The sequence below is a fragment of the Zootoca vivipara genome, chromosome 2, assembly GCF_963506605.1.
Source record: "Zootoca vivipara chromosome 2, rZooViv1.1, whole genome shotgun sequence".
Taxonomy (NCBI): Eukaryota; Metazoa; Chordata; class Lepidosauria; order Squamata; family Lacertidae; genus Zootoca; species Zootoca vivipara.
The window spans coordinates 11,547,705-11,570,545 of record NC_083277.1 but is presented as its reverse complement, the minus strand read 5'-3'; the positions used below and the strand labels follow the sequence as shown (position 1 = coordinate 11,570,545).

At 48.3% G+C, this 22,841-nt stretch overlaps 1 protein-coding gene across 2 annotated transcripts in view; it reads right to left on the bottom strand.

The window, feature by feature from the left end:
- Positions 1 to 1,768: 1,768 nt before the first annotated feature.
- Positions 1,769 to 22,841, bottom strand: part of LOC118080967 (complement C4) — a 63,234-nt gene continuing 42,161 nt past the window's right edge. For both annotated transcript variants that reach the window (XM_060269938.1, XM_060269939.1), the window contains 21 exons: positions 21,978 to 22,187; positions 20,194 to 20,245; positions 18,830 to 18,919; positions 18,021 to 18,224; positions 17,359 to 17,434; positions 16,109 to 16,265; positions 14,772 to 14,912; positions 14,052 to 14,223; positions 13,736 to 13,950; positions 13,379 to 13,531; positions 13,093 to 13,158; positions 12,194 to 12,287; positions 11,470 to 11,653; positions 10,867 to 10,957; positions 9,987 to 10,061; positions 8,344 to 8,449; positions 6,039 to 6,128; positions 5,174 to 5,266; positions 3,719 to 3,802; positions 3,190 to 3,322; positions 1,769 to 2,530 (listed from right to left, as the gene is read on the bottom strand). In XM_060269938.1, coding sequence (XP_060125921.1) covers positions 2,389 to 2,530; positions 3,190 to 3,322; positions 3,719 to 3,802; positions 5,174 to 5,266; positions 6,039 to 6,128; positions 8,344 to 8,449; positions 9,987 to 10,061; positions 10,867 to 10,957; positions 11,470 to 11,653; positions 12,194 to 12,287; positions 13,093 to 13,158; positions 13,379 to 13,531; positions 13,736 to 13,950; positions 14,052 to 14,223; positions 14,772 to 14,912; positions 16,109 to 16,265; positions 17,359 to 17,434; positions 18,021 to 18,224; positions 18,830 to 18,919; positions 20,194 to 20,245; positions 21,978 to 22,187 — 2,628 coding nt within the window. In that variant the 3' untranslated portion in view covers positions 1,769 to 2,388. The remainder of the gene's footprint in view (positions 2,531 to 3,189; positions 3,323 to 3,718; positions 3,803 to 5,173; positions 5,267 to 6,038; positions 6,129 to 8,343; positions 8,450 to 9,986; positions 10,062 to 10,866; positions 10,958 to 11,469; positions 11,654 to 12,193; positions 12,288 to 13,092; positions 13,159 to 13,378; positions 13,532 to 13,735; positions 13,951 to 14,051; positions 14,224 to 14,771; positions 14,913 to 16,108; positions 16,266 to 17,358; positions 17,435 to 18,020; positions 18,225 to 18,829; positions 18,920 to 20,193; positions 20,246 to 21,977; positions 22,188 to 22,841) is intronic.

Genomic DNA, 22,841 nt, shown 5'->3' with positions numbered 1-22,841 from the left:
GACTTTGACATATCTGAATCCAGCTTCTGTGAGGAGGAAGATACTGTTGGGGCTGCCATACATCCATAATCTCCCAAACATAGCCGGGATTGGGCCGTCAAAAATGGCGTCCGGGCGATTTTTGAAAGTTGCTTAAAATGTCCAGAAAAACTGGGTGTATGGAAGCCTATATTGGAAGTGTTGATTTCATGTGTGTGTTAAATAGCTTTAAAACTGAACAACTTCGCCAAAAAAAGGTTCAACAACTTTTGTGTCCGGATTTTCACTTTTTGAAATATGGCAACCCTAGATCCTGTGGAAGAACTAGTGGGAGAGGGGGCTGGCCAATGTGGTGTCCTCCAACCATTGTTGGACGACAGCTCCCATTATCCCTCTCTAGTGTTTACTGAGCTGCCAGTCTGTTCCAGGGCAAAGTACAAGGTTTGGGCCCCAGAGAACTTGAGGTCAGGCTTTCTGCAGGAAAGGCTTTCCTTGCAACCCCCCCCCCAAGCCAAGCCCAACCTATGCACAGCTACTCGAGAGTAGGGCTTTCAGTGCAGCAGCTTCGGGTTTTGTGGAACAGCATCCCTACTGAGAGATGACAGGCAGAGGCACTGTACTTTCCAGAAACAACTGGCGACATTTTTGTTTCAACAAGATTTTCCAGCTGGTTTTTTGTAAACCGACCCCTTGGCTTTTTATTTGTATTGTTTTTAAATCCATGTTCAGTATGGTTCTTAAACCTAGTACCATAGAGTTGACCCTTCCAGCTCTACAATGCTATGATACCCGTTCCTCTGTCTACCTAATATCTTTGGCTTACTAGTGAAGCACCTTGATTTTAGCATAACCAAAGAGGTTTCCCCGTGTGTTTGAACAAACGGGTTGGCCAAAATGAATTGCGTCTATTAACTTAAATGGACCCACTCTGAGTACGACTAGCCATGGATACATTGGGTGCAACGACAGGCAAAACATAATCTTCCAGAGAGTCCCGGCTTGTAATCTGTTCTCCAGCATACATTTTAACCCAGAACACCACTGGATCTCTTGAGTGAGGGATGAAGTTCTGAAACAAGGATTGCGCCTACTTTTTTTTTGAAACAAGCGGAACGCCACTCTAATCTTCCATCTCCCAACTACTGCTCTTCACTAACCCACACTTGCAGACTACCGCGCTACTGTGAAATGTGCAAAAATTAACCAAGCCCTTCAAGATATACAAAGCAACCTGCCTCAGAAGGGAAGCAGAGCTAATATGCAACACAAAAGGAAAAGGAAACATAAGCGACTTTCTCCTCCAACACTGTAAAAACTTTGGAAGCCACAACTTTAAACAAAGATAGTGTAACAGAATAGGGGGATGTGTATGTATGTGTATGACTGAAATTGTGTTTTTGTTTTGTTTTTAAGGGAGGGCATTCAATTTCGTTGTACTACCGGTACAGTATTTAAAGTACAATGGCAATAAAGTATCTATCTATCTATCTATCTATCTATCTATCTATCTATCTATCTATCTATCTATCTATCATCTTGTGTTATCAGTTTCTTATGAGTCTGGGGGTCAGTCTGCGGGAGGAGAGATGGGAGTCCTGCTTCTCCAGCCAGGGCATTCGTATCCTGGGAGGGTGAAGCACCCACCTCCTGAAGCTCAGCCTGCCACATGTCGTCCTCCTGTTTTCCCTCCTTGTCCACCTCAGCCAGACACTCCATTACTCCTGAGCCTAGCAACCCTTCAAGACTCAAGACGGCAGCAGAAAGAATTAACAGGCAGAGGAAACAAAACCGGGAAGCAACGCTTTCTTTTTAATGAATAAAATTGTCATTTAAACAGTGCAAATACGTTGTAAGGTGCTGCAGGCGAAACCTAAAATAAAAAAGCTAAATGCCAAACTTTTCGGACAGGACTAGGCCGGTACTTCTCATTTGGCCAACAACCACCCCTCATCTTCATTCGCAGACAGAAGTTGCTGTTTGAACTTGCAAACGTAGCTGATGTTTTGCAAAGGAAAACTGTCGTTTTAAATTCAGGTGAGAATACATGTTTTGTTCAAATGAGCTTTGGGCATACATTTTCCTGTTCCTATGGAACAGACACCGATTTTAAAGACACCCATTGTAGGCAGCCGCCTGCCCTTTTAGCCACATATTCCTGTTATTTCTAAGTGGCTCCGGGTGCTCCCTAGAAATTAGCAGCCCGAATCTCATTAAACGCATTAAAAGGCCAGGCACACTCTCAGGCACAGGGGTCTAACATCAGCAGGGTGAGCAAGGCCCCCTCCCAAATGTAGCAGAGCTGATATATCGTACTTGGAAGCGACTCCGCTGCAGAGGCCAGAGTTCTGGTGCATCTAAATGTGTGTGTGTGGGGGGAAAGCGCAGGAGATGCGAAGCCCCTTCTCTGGCTTAGACCCGGCAGCCGCTGACAGCAAAGGAAGTGATGAATGACTGGAGCTGGGAGCAGGCGTTGCGGTGCTGTGTGGCCCGGCAGCTCTGGGATTTTGGCAGCTCCTCTATCCAGGAATTCATATCCATCAGGTACTGGGGGCTGCAGAGAAGATGGGTCAGCGTGTAAAAAGCCAGGCACATTCACCCCTTCCACAAAAAATGTACGCAAGAGAGTTTAATCTGGAGCTGCCTTGGCAAAGATGCGCTCCAAAACAGCTGCATTTACAGAGAAGGAGCATTTGCGGGAAGGGCAGTAGCTGAGCGGAAGAGCCTCCGCCTTGCATGCAGGAGGTTCAGTCCCCAGCATCCTCTGGGGAGGGCTGGGAGTGCCCTCTGCCTGAAACCCTGGAGAGCTGCTGCCAGTCTGTGTGGACAATACGGAGCTAGATGGGTTCAGCATAAGGCAACGTCCTAAACTGCCTCTGAATTTGGCGCTGGCGTTAAACATCTTTTCTTCTCTGCTTCCGCAAGTGCCTGACCCAAGGATGGGGAACCTGTGGACCACCAGGTGTTGCTGGACTACAATTCCCATCATCCCTGACTTGCTGGGGCTGATGGGAACAGGAGTCTAATGACCTCTAGAAGGGCCACAACTTAGCCACCCAGTCTCAGCAATTGATTCCTAAGCATGACTCCCTTCTCTCAAAAAGCCCTGAAGGCCAGTGAACTCTGTTTCTGGGTGCCAGTTCCCATTGGGCCTTCCTCCTGCCCTCCAACCAGCCCACTGCACACCCAATTCCCCTCCCCTCCCCAACCTACCGTCCTTGGGCATCTCGGGTCTCCCCGTCGCGTCCCATTAGCAGATACTCTTGGCCGGTGGCCAAGCGTGTCCGACAGGCAGCACGGACCACAAAGCGCCTGATCTCGTTCTCAGAGATCCGGATGTCTGCGGCTAGAGAGGAAGAGAGAATGGGAGTCAGGGGGTGATGGGGGGAGGGCAGTGAGAATCTATAAGAGGAAATGAGCTGGACAGGTCAGGTTAGTTTCGTTGTGGGGTAAATTTCATTTTTAAGTCAATCGCCATCTCCATTGCCTTTTCAACTCCTGTTGATGTCCTTCTGCTTCCAACAAGCCATTTAAGTGGAGATTTTTTTAGCCCAGCCTGTGTCTGTGTTGCATTTGAATGTGTTTTTATACATGCAATTGCTGTAATGGCTTTTATATGTCAAATTGTTTTAGGTTTTGTTGTTGTTGTTGCTGCTGCCGTCATCTTTATGGTTGAATCGCTTCAAGGTATTTCCTAGGAAACTATTCATAAACCTAACAAAATGAAATAAACATTGCTCACTGTACTGCAAGGGCTCCAGGATGATAACTTCATAGACACGGAAGGCGCTTTCTTGGGTCTCGCGCTCCACTCGAACTCGGAACCCTGCAGGTGGGAGAGAAAAGTGACAGTAGCCGGAAAGGTACAGTACATGTCAGCAACCCACAGGACGGGAACTACAGTAATTTCAGACCATACACTGCTTGATGAAGAAAATGAGTCTCTAAAACCAACATATCAAAGGCATAAAGAAACAAAGGGCACCTCCAGATATTCAATAATTTGCAGGAGGAATTTAGTCTCACACCAGAAGTTTAGGTTTGTGCAGTTAAAGTGGATTAAAACATTTCTTTTCACCCAAGGGCAAGAAATCCACTAAAAAACAACATTTTGCAGTTTGGTAAATGACAGACAGGGGAAGTATGGGAGATGAATAAATAATTGACGAGAAGATGTGTAAATATCCTGCAAGCAACCAGAGATGAATGAAGGACAAATGCTCGTTGTCATAGAACCTACCCATAAAAATATCAGAATGAATGTTCAATAAAGACCAGGCTCGGTCTAACTGCTGTGTAAGCATTGTGCAAGCAAATCAGGGTGATATCTCAATACGCAGGTTGTCAGGAAGTGCCCACTGACAAAAGGAGGCAAAACCCCACAAAGATCTGGAGGCTGTTGAGTGCACTGGACTAGGAACTTGAACTTTTCCAAGTAACTTCCTTGTTGGAAATGTATGTGCTATGTATGAAGAAGTGAAAGGGCTTTTCAGTGGTGGCCACCCCAATATGGAACGCCATTTTCAAAGAGGTCTGCCTAGTGCCAAAAAAAACCCTCCCTCCATCCCTGGTTAAGTCGTTTTATATTTTCCCATGCATTTTGTGTCAGCTGTCAACTCATCTGCTTGTTAATGTTGTGGCTTTGTTGTTTAATAGCAGCCATGAACCCGGGTGTTGCTTGGGAAGTCTAAAAAAAAAATCAGTGCAGTTCCTGAAACCAGTGGTTAAAAATCAGTGCCGTTCTTAAATCAGCAGTTTAAAACCATTGCATTTTTTAAAAAAGGTTCAGTCTGTCATGTTGATTCAAGAATGGAGCCAGTTGCATCCAAGCATAGAAAGATCTCAAGGACCACCGTGCAAAAATTGGCTACAATACCTTAAGAGGCGTACAGATGCACAGCCGACAAACAAAAAACTCTCCAACTTTCATGTTGTTCGCCACTGCCCTTAAATCTCTCAGGCAGAGGGAAGAATACAAATATTTTCAACAAAGACATAAACGTCAGACCTCAGCTGGGTCTGCAAGTCAGCTACAGAACTGCATGCGAGCCACAAGCAGAAAAGATGCAAAGTCTGAAATCATGTGTCACAGAGGCTTTGGGGTTTGAGATAGTGAGACATCGGTGGGACGAGAGCCAAAACAGCCAGGCTGGAGAGGCTGGGGGGGGGGTCTCCGATCCCTCCCCTAACCCCTTACCGTAATGCACACGGGGACTATAGCATGCAAACTCCATGCGTGCTTGCTCCGTAATGGCCTCGTCGAGGGTACGCTTCAAACGTGGGCAGGCACCTGTGCAAGTGAGGGAGGAGATAAGGTCAGGTTTCCTAAGTGTCAGGGAATGGTTTGGATCTGAAGATGGGGGAATGCAGTTGTAGGCAGACCACCTTCTATCAGAAGAGGAGGGGGAGTATTCGCTCCAGCATTTTCAGAAGCAGAGAGACAGGCAGATACAGACACAGAAGCTGTACAGATTAGGGAGGAGATACCCAGCTACGAGATAATGGCAAGAGATCCAGAAGGGAGGGGGCAGTTGGGAGACACATCAGTTGAGAGTGTGGGGGAACCCGCCTCCCCATGGACTCAGAGGTCTGAATGTATCAGAGAGCAAAGGAGGCAGAGAGGGGGAGGAACTACATGTTGGCACACCCCTTGCTGTGGAAGTGGGCAGTCGGATTCAGAGCAGGCAACTTTCCTTGGGATTTCTTTAAAAATAAACATCACAAATGGCTTCAGAAATGCACAGAAGCCGAATTTGAGACTTGAAAAATGAGAAAAGGGGCGAAAACCGACACTGGCACCACCTCTCCATCCCAACTCCCAGGGTTTGAAGCACAGCCTAAGAAAAGGGGTCTGCAGGGTCCCTCGGATCCTGCTGTTGGGATCCAGCAAGCAAGAGCCTTCTGGTCACGTTGCCTTAGGGAACCTCAACCCACCATCCAGGCGAAACGAAGGAGGTGGCGTGTTTGTGCTGCGGGAGGGATGGGCCTTCGATGGCCTTGCTTCAAATTTCTCCCCACCCCCACCCCCCACAGAAGGCTGCCCACTGCCCAGGCAACCTCACCTTCGGCGCATTGGCAGACGTCTTCGGAGCACAAGGCCGACACGTACTGAGACTTGTTGGGGGCGCCGTAGAAGATGCTGCAGCGCTGGTCTGAAAGGTGAAAAGAGAACACTTAGAAAGTCCAAGTGGATGTGTGTGAATGTGCGTGTATGTATTCAGGGCTGTTTAAAGCATATCCGGCGCTGTGGTGCAAAGATCCCTCCGGGGCCTGCCCCACCCGGCAACTCCAAAACAAGGGAGGGGGCAGTGGAAAATGTCCTCTACCTCCCCCACTGCCCCGATCCCTGGCATGGTGGCAGTGATCAAGCAGGAACACATGCTGGTGGACATGTTCTTCGACGTCGGGGCACCCGAGGAGGCAGCCTGGGAAGGCTGCACGCCATCTTTTGCCAGGAAGCAGGAGGAGGACAACAACTGGGAGCAGGGCCGTCTTCAGCAGATGCAGAGGCTTGAGAGGGAATCTGTGGGCAGCTTCCACCCTAAGCCTCTGCGGGGATCGCTCTCCTCCTGCGGAGGCTTGGGAAGGAAGCTGCACGCCCGCCAGCCGTATAGCGGGCGGGGAAGCAGCTGGCGGGTGTGCAGGGAAAGGGGAGGCTGCCGGCAAGGCTGTGCAGCTCCCCCACTTGCTAGGGCACCCCTGAGAGGCCGGCGCCCTGGCACAATGAACCACTAAGACCAATGGGAGAGACGGCTCTGTATATATTCACATCCACGCACCCTGGGACTTCCAGACGGGTGCTATTTTCAGGTAGGACTCAACCACATTCTGACAAACTCAGGCCACTCTATTAAAGCTGATTGGGAGGTGTTGCACAACAAACCTGCTTCCCCCCAAAGATCAGGCTTTTCATGTTATGTTTCCACCCCCAGCTGTCTCTTTAGTGCAGAGCCAGGTCATCGAGCCTGGGCTTCCACAGCCAGCACCTGCCATGAACCACCATTGGCAGGACTGGCGGCAACAGCAACAGATATGCCCTATGCTCATGATAATATTTTATCCCCTTGTTTGTTATGGTGTTTTAAATATGCACTTTATATCTGACTTGCTTTCGTTTTCTTCTGAAATGCTTATGGTAAATTGTTTGTTTGTTAAACTTTGTTAAATGTGCATTCCGATCTCCTTTGTAATGCTCTTTTTTCATTCTTTAAGATGGTGCTTGAGTTTCCTGTTAATTACGTTGCATATTCCACCTTGACCTCTATGATTGCCGTTGTCAATCCCCAAGTTGGTTAGGTTCATTTGACCACAACAAGAAACCGAGCCTTTAGCATCATCAGCCCAGGATTGCGGGAAAAATACTCTCCCAACAGAGATCCAGCAGCTGCCTTCTGTTTCAAGTTTTAAACGCCTGTGGACCAGTCTTCTATTCCACCACCAGACCCATACAGGCAATCAAGAACACATCTTTCCGAAATAGTCAGCTGCTTTCTTATTTTAACTATTTAAGGTTTTGTTTTGTTTTATGGAGTTATGCACAATTGTTGCAAACCACTCTGATAGGTGGTGTTTTTTTGAGAATAGCGGTATAGAAATATTTTAATAAATAAAATAAAATACATTTGCATATCACCAAAACCTCAGCATATTCGTCTTTTTTTGGAAAGTGAATGAGGTTGCTATTGTTGTTATTTATTAAATCGTATACTGCCCTATACCTGCAGATCTCAGAGTGGTTGCAACATAAAAGCACAATATAAAAACATAAAATACATAATAAAAACAAAAACAACCCAATAATCTTCTCCGCATAGGGCTCTCCCTCCCTATCTACTCACTGTGTACACCATAAACCTGCACTGGAAATTCTGCCAATGCTCCAAAGCAGATTTAGGGGTTGTGGCAGCACACAAAGGGAGGGGAGAATCTTGTTCCATGAATGCAAAAACTCATTTGACTCCCGCCCAGAGCCAACCTAAATTAATCCCCTGGATAGAAAATACCAAACTTCTCCAGAACTATTACTGCATGGAAAACACTCTGGCCCGATTCAGACATAGCACCTCTCTCTCTGCCTAGGTTTTAAGTTGCAAGCAACTCCTGTTAACCCTGGATAAAATTAACCTGGGTAGTTTTGCATGTGGTAATTAAATTACAATCTCAAACTGAAGAGGATGTTGTCATGTCAGGTTACGATTTGATAAGCAAAAATTATCCCTTAATTGCCTGCTATGGCCAGCGAAGGCAACTCTCTCCTGCTCCCTGAGCCCGCAGCTGCTAAACCTTTTGCTCCACCAGAAAGATGCAGCCTGGTTCCCCTGACACCCCCCCCCACCTCAGGCCCTGTGTGACCTGTCAATCACTTACCTGGTTCATAAAAGTCATAGATGGTGGCACTGGCTGGTTGGATTTTCCCCACAGGCACCAGCTGCTTTGCTGTAAACGATACACATTCGCGTCCGGATGCTGGCACCTATAGATGGGTATATTTAAGAACGTAAGAGAAAGCCCTGCCTGCCGTATCAGTCTTGTCTAGCATCCTATTCTCACAGTGGCCAATTGGATGCCTCAACAAGAAGCCCACCAGCGGGAGCTGAGCACCACAAGCAGCTCTGAAATAAGTAAACGAAGCAGCCGACCAACTAAACTACTGCAAAAAGTGACTGAAAAAGATCAGAGGCAAAAATCCAACGTAAAGCCACAACAATAATGTAAAGAAAACACATGAAGCTTCCTTATATTGGATCAGGCCGCTGGGCAATCTTCCCCAGCCTCCCCCAACCTGGTGCCCTGCAAATGGTTTGGATAACTATCAGCCCCAAGGTAGCACAGGGGTCGCTGGTACTGGTAGGGCGGGAGGCAGGGAGGCCGCCAGTAGGCGGCGCCAGAGCCCATGGCAGGCACAGGCAATGTGTTCTCTCCTCCTCCCTGCTGAGTTCTATAATGGCAATGCTGAGACCAAGGAAGGAGGCGGCTGACAGCCAGCGTCACCCGCTGGGTGGGATGTCAGTAATGTGGCAGGTTGAAGGCAGATCGAGGCTGGCAAGGCAGCGCATTTGCCTCCACTGAGCCCAACACATCAGAAGGGCACTAGCGTGAGTGTCAAGTGCAGTCTATGCTAAGTGGAAGCAGTCCTCCAAAGGCAAAAGCCTTGATAAGTAGAGATGTGAGGGACCAAATCCGGGGTCTCCTGCATATCATTTCGGAGTTGGTTTTGTGCTGTAAGCAGGGAGATCCGAGTTCAAATCCCCACTCGGCCATTAAGCTCACTGGGCCAGTCACTTCAAAAGGGAGGCGACTCCAGCTGCTTGGCTGGAAAGTGCCCTCGAACTCTTGCTTCTTTGGGTGGAAGATAGAGAGGCAAGTGTCAGAGCAGTGGTGTAGCAAGGGGGGGCGATGGGGGTGGGTTGCCCCAGGTGCCACCCTGGAGGGGGGGGTGACACGGCACCCCCCACTGGGGAACATTTTTTAAAGTTTTCTGCTGCATGAGATTTTTCAACTGTTCTTATATGTTCTTTCAATGCTGATTTCATATCTGAAGTAGGTTTTGTTCTGTAAGCTCTAGTTGTTTTTTTTTTGCAATTCATGTTTTTCACTTTTTGCCAGAGCCAGAGCCACGTGGGGGGGTTGACAAAAAATATTCTGCACTGGGTATCACCTGGGCTTGACACTCCTCTGTGTCAGAGTGCACAGAAACTAGCCAAGTGTACAAGGGCAGAATCGACCTTTGTCGCTCTGTCCACTTTCACCCTTGGCACCACCCACCTCTGGCATGTGGCCCCCAGAAGGATGCAGAGAAGCAAATGTGGCCCTCGCTCAGATAAAAAAGGTTTTCTGCTTCTGCCATATAGTCCAAAGTGGAGTAAATCAAAAGGCAGGTTGGGTGGGTGCCATCCTTGCCTCTTGCACATTACAATGGGGGGGGGGAAGAGGTTTTTCTGAACCCCTCTGTGCAGCTGCCCCCCGCTGCCTCTGTTATCGTGGCATAATCCTGCACGCATCTCTCTCACCGAGTCAAAGTAGAGCAGCAGCCGCCGTCCTTGGATCTCCCAGTGGCTGATATATTGATCGGGGAGAGTTCGCAGCTGGGAGAGCGAGGAAAGAAACGAGGTGAACCAGCAAGCAAGACCAGGGAGCTCATAAGGAGAGGTGGGTCTGGGGCAGCGCTCTGTTCTTGCCGGACGCCCCCATGGAAACCCCGAAAGGAAGGCCTGAGGACACAAGCCGTACTCTCTCCCCACCTGCGATTCCCAGCCACTGGAATTCAGGGCTCATCCAAAACGTTTCCCGCTCGTCCTGTGCTTCCTAGGCACAGGTCTGAGCAGCTTCCCATGTGCTATGCCGCTTCTCCCCCAGGAAAACCCACTCTTTAGCGCTGAATTGGAGCAGGCACCAATGTTTGCTCTGCTTAAGCGCTAAAGATCAAGTTTCCCCAGGGGGAAGGTGGCAGGGAAGTCTGCATGAGCTCTAAGATGCATAAAATGCCTCCAAAATCAGGGAATATGGCCATTCTGGCAATAATAATAATAATAGCTATTGAGGCTACTAAGTAGGATAAGGTTCTCATAGCTGAATGGCATCGCCACCATCCTTTGTCCTGATGAGGCTGTAGCAGATGAGGCAACTCAGTCAGATGGGCTGGGAATTATTATTATTATTATTATTATTATTATTATTATTATTACAGCAGACTGAGTGGTGGCCCATAATACTAGGCCAGGTCCAGCCATTTGCTGGAGGCTGGTGTGCTAATGGACTAGCCTCCACTTGTGCTGATGCATATCTAAAGGCCCCATGGGGGACGGAACTCAATGGGGCTTGGTGGGGGCTTGGCAGGCCTGGACCCTGACCCTTGTCACATGCCAAAATGCCCACACAGCCTCTGCCCACCTCCTCAAGGTAGTTCTCGTCTGGATGGAAGCCGCTCAGCAGGGTGATGTCCACGATAACCATGCCGGAGACATGAGCCCCCGGTTGTCTCCTGTAGGGAGGAAAGAAGCGAAAACAGAAAGGTTAGGGAAAGGATACAGTCATACCTCATGTTACGTCCGCTGCGGGTTACGTCTTTTCAGGTTATGGACGTACCGAACCCGCAAGTCCCGGAACGGGTTACTTCCGGGTTCGGTATGCGTGCATGCGCAGAAGCGCTAAATTGTGCTTTGCTCATGCGCAGAAGTGCCGAATTGCAACACACGTGTGCGCAGACGCAGCGCTTCAGGATACGGCCTTTTCATGTGGCGAACGGGCCTCTGGAACGGATCCCGTTCGCAACCAGCGGTACCTGTATTCTGTTTTTCAGGTAGCAGCAACGCCGTGCAATGGTTAGAGTGTTGGGCTAGCGTGCCACTCCCGGACCCAGGCAAGTTCTTGCCATCCCCTAAAAGGCAGTGCCCGAAGAGAGGAAGGCAGTTCTTGCCTCCTCAAAACGTCCCAGTTCTGGTTAGAACCAGAATATTATGCCCATTCAAGAAAAGCCCGCTTACCAAACCTTACCAGAAGCAGACATTGTAGGTGACCTCCTTCCGTGCCTGTCCAGGGTCTTTGGCTTCCCTCCTGCGGCGTCGGCGGGCATCAAACACTTCGATCGGTGACAACGGCTGGTCGGCGGGGTCTGCATCCGGCCCAGAATCCTCTGGGCCGTAATCTACATATTCATAGTAGTAGTCTAATGTGTCGGCTGTTGTGGACAGAGTTGAAAAAGGTCAAGAGGGTCAAGGGGTGGAGCAAATTTTCTACTGGCAACGGTTGTGGCATTTGGGACATTTGAATTTAGAGGCGAGTTGACATAATAGAAGTTTATAAAATTATGCAGTGGCTGGATAAAAGTTCCCCCCTCTTTCTCTCATAACACTTGAACTCGTGGTGATGAATGTGCTGGAAGATTCATGACAGATGTATATATAAAGCACTTCTCCACCCACTCAAGAAGGCTGTGGATAATGCAACGCCAAAGGCCAAGAGGAAATAATTTCTGCCTGGAGCCTAAAGACAAGTAACGAAGGTCCCAGGAGAGCCTCCCTGGGGAGAGCGTCCCCCAATTGAGGAGCCACCACTGATAAGGCCTGCTCTTGCATTGCCACCCTCCGAACCTCTCGTGGAGCAGGCCCGCAGAGAAGGGCCTCAGAGGGCGATAGCGGAGTCCGGGGCAGTTAATGCAGGGAGAGGCGGTCTCCCTGACTGCAGAATTATAGAAGTGGAATCTGAAGCCCAGACTTACGTGCACGCTGAAAAGAACCAGTCACGTCCACCGCTAGCCCGAGAGTCTGGCACGAAGTGTTTTGCACAGCCAAGATGTGGTATTGCTTCAGGACCTGGAAGGGAGCAGAGACAGAAGAGGAGTGCTTCTCCTTGCTCTTGAGCTGTGCACTCACAGCAGCACCGCAGCGGAATAATGGTTTGTTCAGAGCCTGAGGAAGAGGAAGCTGGCAGGCTTCAGGCAGAAAGGGAGGCAGGGTGTGTGTGTGGGGGGGGGGGTTGTAGTAGTAGTAATAATAATAATTTATTATTTATACCCCGCCCATATGGCTGGTTTCCCCAGCCACTCTGGGAGGCTCCCAACAGAATATTAAAAGAACCAAACATTAAAAACTTCCATAAACAAAGCTGCCTTCAGATGTCTTCTAAAAGTCAGGTAATTGTTTATTTCCTTGGCATCTGGTCGGAGAGTGTTCCACAGGGCTGGTGCCACTACCAAGAAGGCCTTCTGCCTGGTTCCCTGTAACCTCACTTCTCGCAGGGAGGGAACCACCAGAAGGCCCTCGGAGCTGGACCTCAGTGTCCAGACTGAACGCTGAAGGTGGAGATGCTACTTCAGGTATACTGGTCCGAGGCTGTTTAGGGATTTAAAGGTCAGCACCAACACTTTGAATTGTGCTCGGAAACGTACTGGGAGCCAATGTGGGTCTTTCAGGACTGGGGTTATGTGGTCTCGGCGGCCACTCCCAGTCACCAGTCTAGCTGCCGCATTCTGGATTAGTTGTAGTTTCTGGGTCACCTTCAAAGGTAGCCCCACGTAGAGCGCATTGCAGCCCTTCCTGAATATAAAGCTTATACGAATGAGAGAGAAGCAGTTGGTCTTAATTAAAAGCAAAGCAGACGAATTATGAAGCTACTCACGGTTAGAGTCCCTTTCCCCTTCCCTTCCACTTTCAGATTGATGCTACTTCCCATGGAAAACTGAAGGTGGGAGAAAAACGAGGAGTGAAAGTGAACGGCCAGACCAAATAATACTGTAATACCCACACAGCAACAGCAGCCCCCAGGGTCTGCCTCATAAAGGCGCCTTTGGATCCAGACTATGGATTCTGAAGGGATCCCACAATCCACCCCAGGTCAGGCTGATCTGCCCAAATCAAATCAGGCGAGTTTGGCGGGAATCCCTACCCCGAACCCTCACCTGAAGTTCTTCCTGGATCGGATCATTCGACCTCCCAAAGGAAAAGGACCTCGGCAAGCTTTTCCCAGGGATCTTGAGGGTCACTTTCAGCTCGTTGTCCTCCTCGTCGAATGAGCTGATCCAGTAGCGGGACAGAGATTCTAGCGCCACCACTGTGTCCTGAAAGGAGAGAGAAGTGGGCCAGTTTATGAGAGTTTGAGGGGGAAACCTAGCCTGCACTGGGATAGTCCCCGAGAACTTGAGAAATGATGGCCAGCAGCCACTAAGATGCATGCATTTGTCTAAGCGCCCTTGAAAGCCACCTGAGCTGGTGGCCATCAATAGCCCCTCCGTTTTGCAAACATGCCCTGCGGGAGACCATACCTGCGTCGATTTGAAGCCTCCCCCATAGTTCCTCTGCTCCGTCAGCCACCGAGCCACCTTGCCTGCTGACGCAATGTCATTTTCCTGTAACAGGTAGAGGAGCCCATATGCTGTGGCCTCCACCGAGATGGCTGAAGCAGAAGGCACCCGGTCAGCTCTCCTCTCATTCTGCAGCCGGTCCTTCTCCTCCACTGCCCAGAACATCATGGTGTTGTCTGGAAGAAGCATGAGAGGACAGAATGTAGGGGCCATGCTGATGCGATATATGGGGGGTGGAATGTGTGGCCAGAGTTTTATTGGGATTGAGGGCGATTACTTGTGTCCTCCGTAGCGAGACTCTTCAGGCGGACGCCGGAACTCGCGATGGCTGACTTGTCGTCGGAAGCGATCGACAGGGCGTAGCTGGTGATGGCGACAGGGTACGGGCCCAGGGATTGATCCTCCAGCTTGCGGGAAAGGAAGGCAGTTGCCCGAGCCAGGCCGTGTCTCTGGAAGAGAAGGGAAAGCAAATATTGATTGGTACATATTTGAGTGTTTGTAGATTGCACTTTCCCGTAAGAACACAGCAAGGTGGGACATGCAACATTACAGTCATGTCAAAGGAGGAGGGAGGGAAGGAGGTGGGGAGCCTTGCTGCCTGGGCAGGAAGAGGCAGCATCAGCCAGGTGGTAGGTGCCATGAGGGATAGAAACTTGATTGTCATTGTTTTTAAAAAAGTTGAAAATGGAGATTCTGAGCCTGCTGGATTTCCATGTCCAGCATATTAGCTGGCTCTCCAGTGGTTTCATAATAATAATAATAATAATAATAATAATAATAATAATAGTCACATAGTTGTTTATTTCCTTGACATCTGATGGGAAGGCATCCCACAGGGCAGGTGCCACTACCGAAAAGGCCCTCTGCCTGGTTTCCTGTAACCTCATTTTTCGCAGGGAGGGAACTGCCAGAAGTTCCTCAGCACTGGACCTCAGTGTCCAGGTCTGCACATTCCCCCCCCCTTGCCCCACCGGCACAGCCTTCCCTTGCTTCTTACCAGTTGACTCAGCTGTTCCTGCTTTGCTCTTTGCTGCTCTGGATCCGACACTTCCTCTTTATACACAGCCAAGGCCTCCTGAAGCGCAATGGTGATGAACGCCGTGAGCGAGATGCCTCCATGAAGGCCACCAACGCCACCCTGGGGAGGAAAGACAAGGGGAAATGCATGGCTGACGAAGCCTCCTTATAGAATTGGAAGGGACCCCCAAGGGTCATCTAGTCCAACCCCCTGCAATTGCAGGAATCTCAGCTAAAGCATTCATGGCAGGTGGCCATCCAACCTCTGCTTTAAAACTTCCAAGGAAGGAGGGTTATTGAAGAAAGTGGGGAAAGGTCGCTTAGTTCAGTGGGTGGGAGCACCTGCCTTGCATGCAAAGGGTTCAGTCACTGGGATCTGCTGGTATGAAGGGGAGAGACCGTCTGCCTGGAACCCTGGGGGGAGCTGCTGACCATCAGTGTAGACAATACTGAGTTAGATGGACCAATGGTCTGTCTCAATTTAAGGCAGCTTCTTATGTTCCAGTTTCTGTGTTCCATCCAACATATGCATGTTCCGAAGCTGCTAATAATATAAGACTAGCCTGCTGGATCAGGCCAGTGGCCCATCTAGCCCAGAATCCTGTTCTCCACTGTGGAGGCAGAGCACAGTCATCCTGCCTAGGAGCCATTGGTCGCTGTCTCCTCCTTGAATTTGTCTCCTCCACTTCCTTTTATCTGTCTTGATAATGTTCTCTAGGTGCTGAACAATACAAATTCATTTGCCATCTTTCTGCCCCCTCCATTTTTAACTAAAAAAGCACACCAAATAAATAAATTATCACATTTTTTTTTAAAAAAAATGTTATGGAGAAAAATGGTTTCGCTAAGGGTGGATGAGGAATTCAAATCTGTACACATTTAAAGCCAAATCCATCAAATTCACACTTTTCGAGTCACAATAGAAACCAAAACTCAGCCATCCTTTGAAATTTGCCCTCACCTGATTTTTGTGATGCAGTTCTCCAACCAAAGTTTACAAAAAATAGTGTGCGTAAAAATGAAGATATTAGTGAAATGCATTCTATTATGGGGAAAGTGCTTGCAAAAATGTGTACATAAAGCAATGTGTTTATTAGGAGGAATTTGCATGAAAACGCTGGTGAGTTTTCATTAGGTTTGATTTTTTAAATGCAAATTGCTGTAAAATGCAGAGAACTGGATTTATGACTGGAAAAATGAGAGAGAACCAAAATGGACAGATCCCTGCTTACTACACACAACACCATAATACTGCAGGAGTGCGGAGGCGCAAGTGCGAGATTGGCAACAAGCAGCGATGGCTGCTCAGGGGCTCACCTGCATCTCTCGGTGATAGACAGGATTCGGGTCTTCAAAGGAACCATCCGACTTCTGCTTACTCAGCAGCCACTGCACCGTCCCACGGATCTTGGCCTCATCCACCTCTTGGTACTCGCGGCTCAGAGTCAAAACTTTTGTCACGAAAGCCGTCAACCTGGAGGGAATGAGAGTCGGAGGACAGGCGAATAATCAGACACAGATGTGGAGATCGTGTGCGCATGCACATCTGAACACTCGCATGCGCATCCAGGGCCCTTAATGGGAGCTCGTATTTAAAAAGGAGGCACTGAACATGGCCGCAGGGACTGCTCTGCTAACTTGGGGTGCCTCCAAGCCAGGCACCCCCAAACTTCGGCCCTCCAGATGTTTTGGACTACAATTCCCATCAACCCTGACCACTGGTCCTGTTAGCTAGGGATCATGGGAGTTGTAGGCCAAAACATCTGGAGGGGATGCCTGCTCCAAGCGGTCAGCATTATGTCGGAGGTTTTCAAGCACATACCACGAAACTCAGAGGCCCCGTCATTCATTTTGATACAGCTAGACCAGTCACAAGTTACGCCGACCTTCCAATCAGCAAGCCCTAGGGTCTGTGGTTTAACCCACAGTGCCCAATTAATCAAAATCCTAACATTTACAATGAATCATTTTACCCATATGTATGACAAAAGAGAATATGATGAAGATGATGTATAGATGGTATCTTACACCAGTAAAGCTGGCTAAGATTTACCATAAACAAGACAATAAGTGTTGGAAATGTAAGAAAGTGGAAGGAACCTTTTACCATATGTGGTGGACATGCCCCCAAGTAAAGAGCTTCTGGAATAAGATTTATAATGAGTTGAATAAAGTGTTTAAAAACACATTTATTAAGAAACCAGAAGCTTTTTTACTTGGAATAACAAGTTTTATTTTTTTAATTTTTTATATATTGTATGTTATCTGTTTTTTATGTTTTGTTATTATAAAAAACCAATGAATATATGATAAAAAAAGAAAATAAGGGGATGAGGGGGTGAATAATGGGAAGTCACGTAAACACCTTGCAAAGCAAGCAGAATGCAGGACAAACGCTCACTGCCATTAACAAAAAGAGCAAAGGCCAAATGAAGACAAGACATGGCCTAACTATGCAATGCAAGGGGATCGGGATAAAGATTGTTTAAGCAGGTCTGGTATGGGACCATCCCAATACTTGCACCCAGAACCTCTCCTCCCACCTCCTTTGCAGCGCTGAGTCTCACCAGGTACTGCTGGGGTGGGTGGGCCATGCTCCATAGGACCCATCTGCCTTCCGGAAAGTGAGGATCCGCTCATAGCCTACAGTGCAAAAGGCAAGAGAATCCCACACCTGTCATGGCTGCTTTGCTTCCTCTCTGCAAAACGTCCATAAGGAGTTCCTCCTTTTAGTTTTATTATTTTTATTTTTAAGTGGCATAGCAATAAAGGAAGAAACAGGCCAGGATCCTTCAGGGGCCATGCGTGAGTGAAGGCAGATCCTTAAAATGAACGAATGGATACTGATTAAGTGGAAGATCCTCAGCTGATCTACTAGGGGAAGTCTCTCTGAGCTTGAGACCAAGGCCAAATGGTTCTCCTACTTCCCTGCCCCCTCCCCCAACTGGCCTGCTCCAATTGGCACATAGAGATGGACTGCAAGAAAGGATAGGGAGGTGGAGTTGTGGCGTCACGGGCACCAGCCAATCAGTGCTGCTCCCTCTTTGGGCGACTGAGCTGTTTGCTAAGGATGAACGTGGCCAGTCTGTTTATATATAGATTTTATAGTATGCTTTTCCTGGTGAAAATTGCAGGTGTGTAAATTACTGGGGCGTGTGCAGTAATTTGTAAGTTAATACAGCTCAGCGCATCCCCTTTGTGTCTCCCAGCATGCATCATTGCCCATCACCTATACGGAGGTTTTCCAGCGCTTTTTCCTTGCTCTCTGGTTTCAGGTGCAGCCACTGCTCTGTCTTGTCCAGGTACTGCATGGCATAGACTCCAGGGGCCAGCCGGACCATGGTTTGCTCCCCGCATCCGTCGGGAACCCTCAGCAGAGACGAGAGGCCGTCCGGAGTCAGGGAATTCTGAAGGACGTCAGCAGGCACTGAGCCTGGTGACCCAAGGCAAAACAATGGTTCAGATTACGGCACAGGCCAGCGAGGCAAACCAACTAAACTATTTCCCATCTTCCCCCTACCACAACCCCAGTCAACTTTTATGCTTTTAAAACAATGTTTGCACAAGGCCCGGCCAGAGCAACACAGTCCATTTAAAGCACTGTGGCACCACCTTGAACTGTCATGGATTCCTGCAAAGGATTATGGGAGGTGCAGTTTGCTAAAGGTGCTGAGGGGTGTTAGGAGACTATTCCCCTCCCAAATTTCCCTGTGAACAAGAATTGATTGTTAAACCACGCTAGGAATTGTAGCTCTGGTAGGGGAACAGGGGTCTCCCTTAACAAACAGAAACATAGGTATTTATTATTATTATTATTATTATTATTATTATTATATTGATCCAAACCAGTTTAAGTCTGCCATGCCAGTGTGCCACTACGATCTGGAAATCTTTTAACTGCCAGCAGGAGAACAAGTGAAGCTAAAGGAAGGTTTGGCATCAAGATTCCTGCATTGCAGGGGGTTGGACTAGATGACCCTTGGGGGTCCCTTCCAACTCTACAATTCTATGATTCCCTCTCTGGCTTGTTTCTTGCACCTGTCAAACGGACGCTCATCTTGAAGTCGCTGTCGGGAATGGCGTTGGAGGGAATCTCGCCTGAAATCTCCACTGTTCTGGGGCGCCCATCTGTCTCGAACGGGGGAAAAAGAAGGGAAAACATTTAGCTCCTCACCACTCCAAGCCAAAGCTTCTGCAGCCCTTCCAAAGGATTTAGGGATCTGGGATTCGCAACCTCCTCCCTTTGCCAGCGCAGACTACCATGGTCTGTCTACTTCCTGGAAACATCAGACAGCCTCCCCAAAAAGCCTGTTTGAAATTTCCTTACAGCAGCTACCGTTAGTTCCTGTGCAAAAAGAATGTGAGAAGAGCTCTGTAGCAGGATCAGACCATGGGCCCATCATAATGCAGCACCCTGTTCTGACAGCGGCAAACCCAGATGAATTTTGGGTAGCCCTATAATGGAACAGTGACACTCCTCATGCTCTAACTCACAAGACGTCTCTGTTGCTCTCTAATCCTTTCCTTTCCAACAGCCAAGCATTCGGATGATCCTAGATGTAATAAATCATAATAATTTGGGAGATTGCCACTATACTGTGTATGCTACTCTGAAAACAGAGGCAGGCAAGAGTGCAGGCTCTCTGCTCACAAGCTCTCATTTTCCAAACCACAAGCGCAATAAATATCATCAACTAGCGGTACCCAGCCACGCGTTGCTATGGCTCATCCCTGTGACTCCCCCCACCCTGTCCCGACCCATGACCTATCCCGACCCCATTCTCCCCCCCACCCCAGCGAGCCCCCACAACCCAAGCTGAGCTGTTTTGGAAAGGGAAGCTTTTCTAGCTGCAGTACCAGTGTAGTCGTTACTAGAGGGCGATGTTTTGCAATGTCTCCTGTTCATGTTTGTCTGGTTTTTCCCAAAAACTTGTTTTTACCTGTGTATAATCTATGTATATGCAAACACTCACACATCCACATGGAACGTTGTGTTAAAATTTGAGCTCAATCGGTCAAGCCGTTTCGGAGAAAAGTGGACGGCTACAAACATGGATCTCTTCCATTTGTTTTTTATATATATAGATGCTCAAGGGGACTCTTGAATACTAGCCATGCTGGCGGGGGTGGGGGGCACATCTGGAGGGTCCCAGGTGCCTCTTCCTGATCTGACTTCTCTTTTGAGGTTGCGGTTTCTTTTTACTTTCTCCATTTTTTTAAAGGATGCTCATCTGCTATCAACCTATGGGTGACAGGGGGAAATAACCCATGTAATGGTAATGCTTGTGTGTGTGTGTGTGTGTGTGTGTGTGTGTGTGTGTTCAGTATTTAAATGTCAAAAGTTGTTTCTTCATCACCCACCCTCAGGAACTGGGTTGCAGATCTGTGTTCAAGTCTCCTACCTTTACTATCCAGGGAAATGGAATATTCCTCCACCTGAACGGCACCCTCTTTCTGCAAATGAAGAAGAATTAGAAGAGAACTTGGAATTTAATGTAATTGGAAGTATAATTGCTCATTTATCTTCAGTTGGATGGAAGGATGAAAGGAGTCTGTGAACTTGCCAAGGAGCTGATAAGGTTCATTATTGAGTCATCTGCAATTTGACAGACCACTCCTTTTCCCAGGCTGAGAGGGAAAATGGTGAAAACAGGTTATTTACTGGGACAGAGAGATTTTTGCAGCTGTTGTTAAAGTTGCAAAACAACAGAGCAATGGAGAAATTTCTGAAACAACCCAAATTTCTGAAATGCCCAAGACATGATGGATAACAGCAACAACAGGAGGAAAGAAAGACATAACATCTTATGAGGACAGGAAGAAATACGTACCACAGAAAGAATAATTGCCACACACAGGAAGAACAAGGATATAGTTTGAGTTCCTCACTTGTAGTTTTATAAATCATTTAACGTGTCAACACGAATAGAAGTTATTAATATTGCAGTTGCTGAATAAGGGATTATTATTTTGACCGGAATGTAATGGAAATTAAATAAGATTTTGGAATGCAGAAATAAAGCAAATAATCAAGCCATCAATTCTAGCACGTGGGGGACCACCTTATCTAAATTATATAATTTGGTATTTGAATTATTGGTATTAATAGTTGTATTATAAATTGGTATTGTTATAATGAGGCTGTTATTGGACTGTGATCGAAAACTAATAAAAAATATTATCAAAAAATGAAGAAGACTTGGGTGCATGTCACCATAAGAGCCAGAGTGGCGTAGTACTAATGGGACAGCTGGCTGGTCTCCAGCATGGAAAATCCAGCTTTGAATCCTTGCCTAGACATGAAGTTCCTTGGAAAACCTGAGGACAGGGGTGGGGAAATCTCTTCTTACCTCCCCCAACCACACCATCAGGTGTTGGTTCTGGCCCGCCCTGTGGAACGCCCTCCCATCAGATGTCAAGGAAATAAACAACTATGCGACTTTTAGAAAATATTTGAAGGCAGCCCTGTTTAGGGAAGGTTTTAATGTCTGATGTTTTGTTGTATTTTTAATATTTTGTTGGAAGCCACCCCGAGTTCGAGTTACTTGGGAAACCTAGATGGGTGGGGGTAAAGGTAAAGGGACCCCTGACCATTAGGTCCAGTCGCGGACGACTCTGGGGTTGTGGTGCTCATCTCGCTTTACTGGCCGAGGGAGCCGGTGTACAGCTTCCGGGTCATGTGGCCAGCATGACTAAGTCGCTTCAGGCAAACCAGAGCAGCACATGGAAATGCCATTTACCTTCCCGCTGGAGTGGTACCTATTTATCTACTTGCACTTTGACGTGCTTTTGAACTGCTAGGTTGGCAGGAGCAGGGACCGAGCAACGGGAGCTCACCCTGTCACAGGGATTGGTGGTGGTCTTGGGAGCAGACCATCAGGTCCAGTCGTGTCCGACTCTGGGGTTGCAATGCTCATTCGCTCTATAGGCCGAGGGAGCCGGCGTTTGTCTGCAGACAGCTTCCGGGTCATGTGGCCAGCATGACAAAGCTGCTTCTGGCAAAGCAGAGCAACACACGGAAACGCTGTTTACCTTCCCGCCTATTGATCTACTTGCACTTTGATGTGCTTTCGAACTGCTAGGTTGGCAGGAGCAGGGACCAAGCAACGGGAGCTCAACCCTGTCATGGGGATTGGTGGTGGTCTTGGGAGCGTAAAAACATTCCCTGCGATGAAAGGCCTCTTACCTCAACCCTCAGTTTCTTGGAGACTTTGTCCCCTACCCCGAAGCCACCATGGGCGACGACCGTGATGGGGATGTCAGCCGCTCCCATGGGAACCAACACAAAGGGGATGGGGACCGCAGAGTTCCCGGGCACCTCCACCCGCTGCTTCCGTGCTGGGCCTACAGTGGCAGGAGAGCAGAGGCCGTCATGGGGCTCCAGGTATACTGAGACCTAGAAAGAGGGCAAAAGAAAGAATTAGGAGGCAGAAGGATCTGATCAAGCAGCATTCAACTGAGTTTTTTTCACTCAGGGCAGACCTGCCGAAACTGACACGCCTTGCTTTTCGGCGGGTTTGCTCCAAGTAAAAATTAATTTAATAGACTGTGGATACACAGGTGGATTTTCTTTTATTTTTCAAATACAGATTCTGAAAGGTGTGTGTGTGCACACGACCTGCTTTCATTTCTGGTAAACAGGTTTCACAAGTTTCAGTACCGTTTCAAAAACCTGCAATGCCTATTTTGGACACAGGCAACGACGGCAGGATGACATAAATACCAGTAAATAAAATGAACCCCAGCCAACGACAGGCAGTGCCGCCTCCTGATTGGCTGAAAGTAAGGAGGCAGGCAGGTGGGAGCAAGCGGAGGTTGTGCTTAGCAGCCACAAGCCCTTCTTATTTGCCCTCTCCAACTATTTCATTGCAATGCCTGCCCATAAATCTTCTGTGGAACAGGCTCCACTCTTTCTGTTCCTGCCTCCTGCCGCTTGCTTTGGCTTTTTGGGGCTGACAGCAGTTCCCAGGGACTCACATAGGAAGCTGTTAGGTCACCTCAGTGTTGTCTGCACTGTCTGGCAGCAGTTCTCCCGGGTTTCCAGACAGGG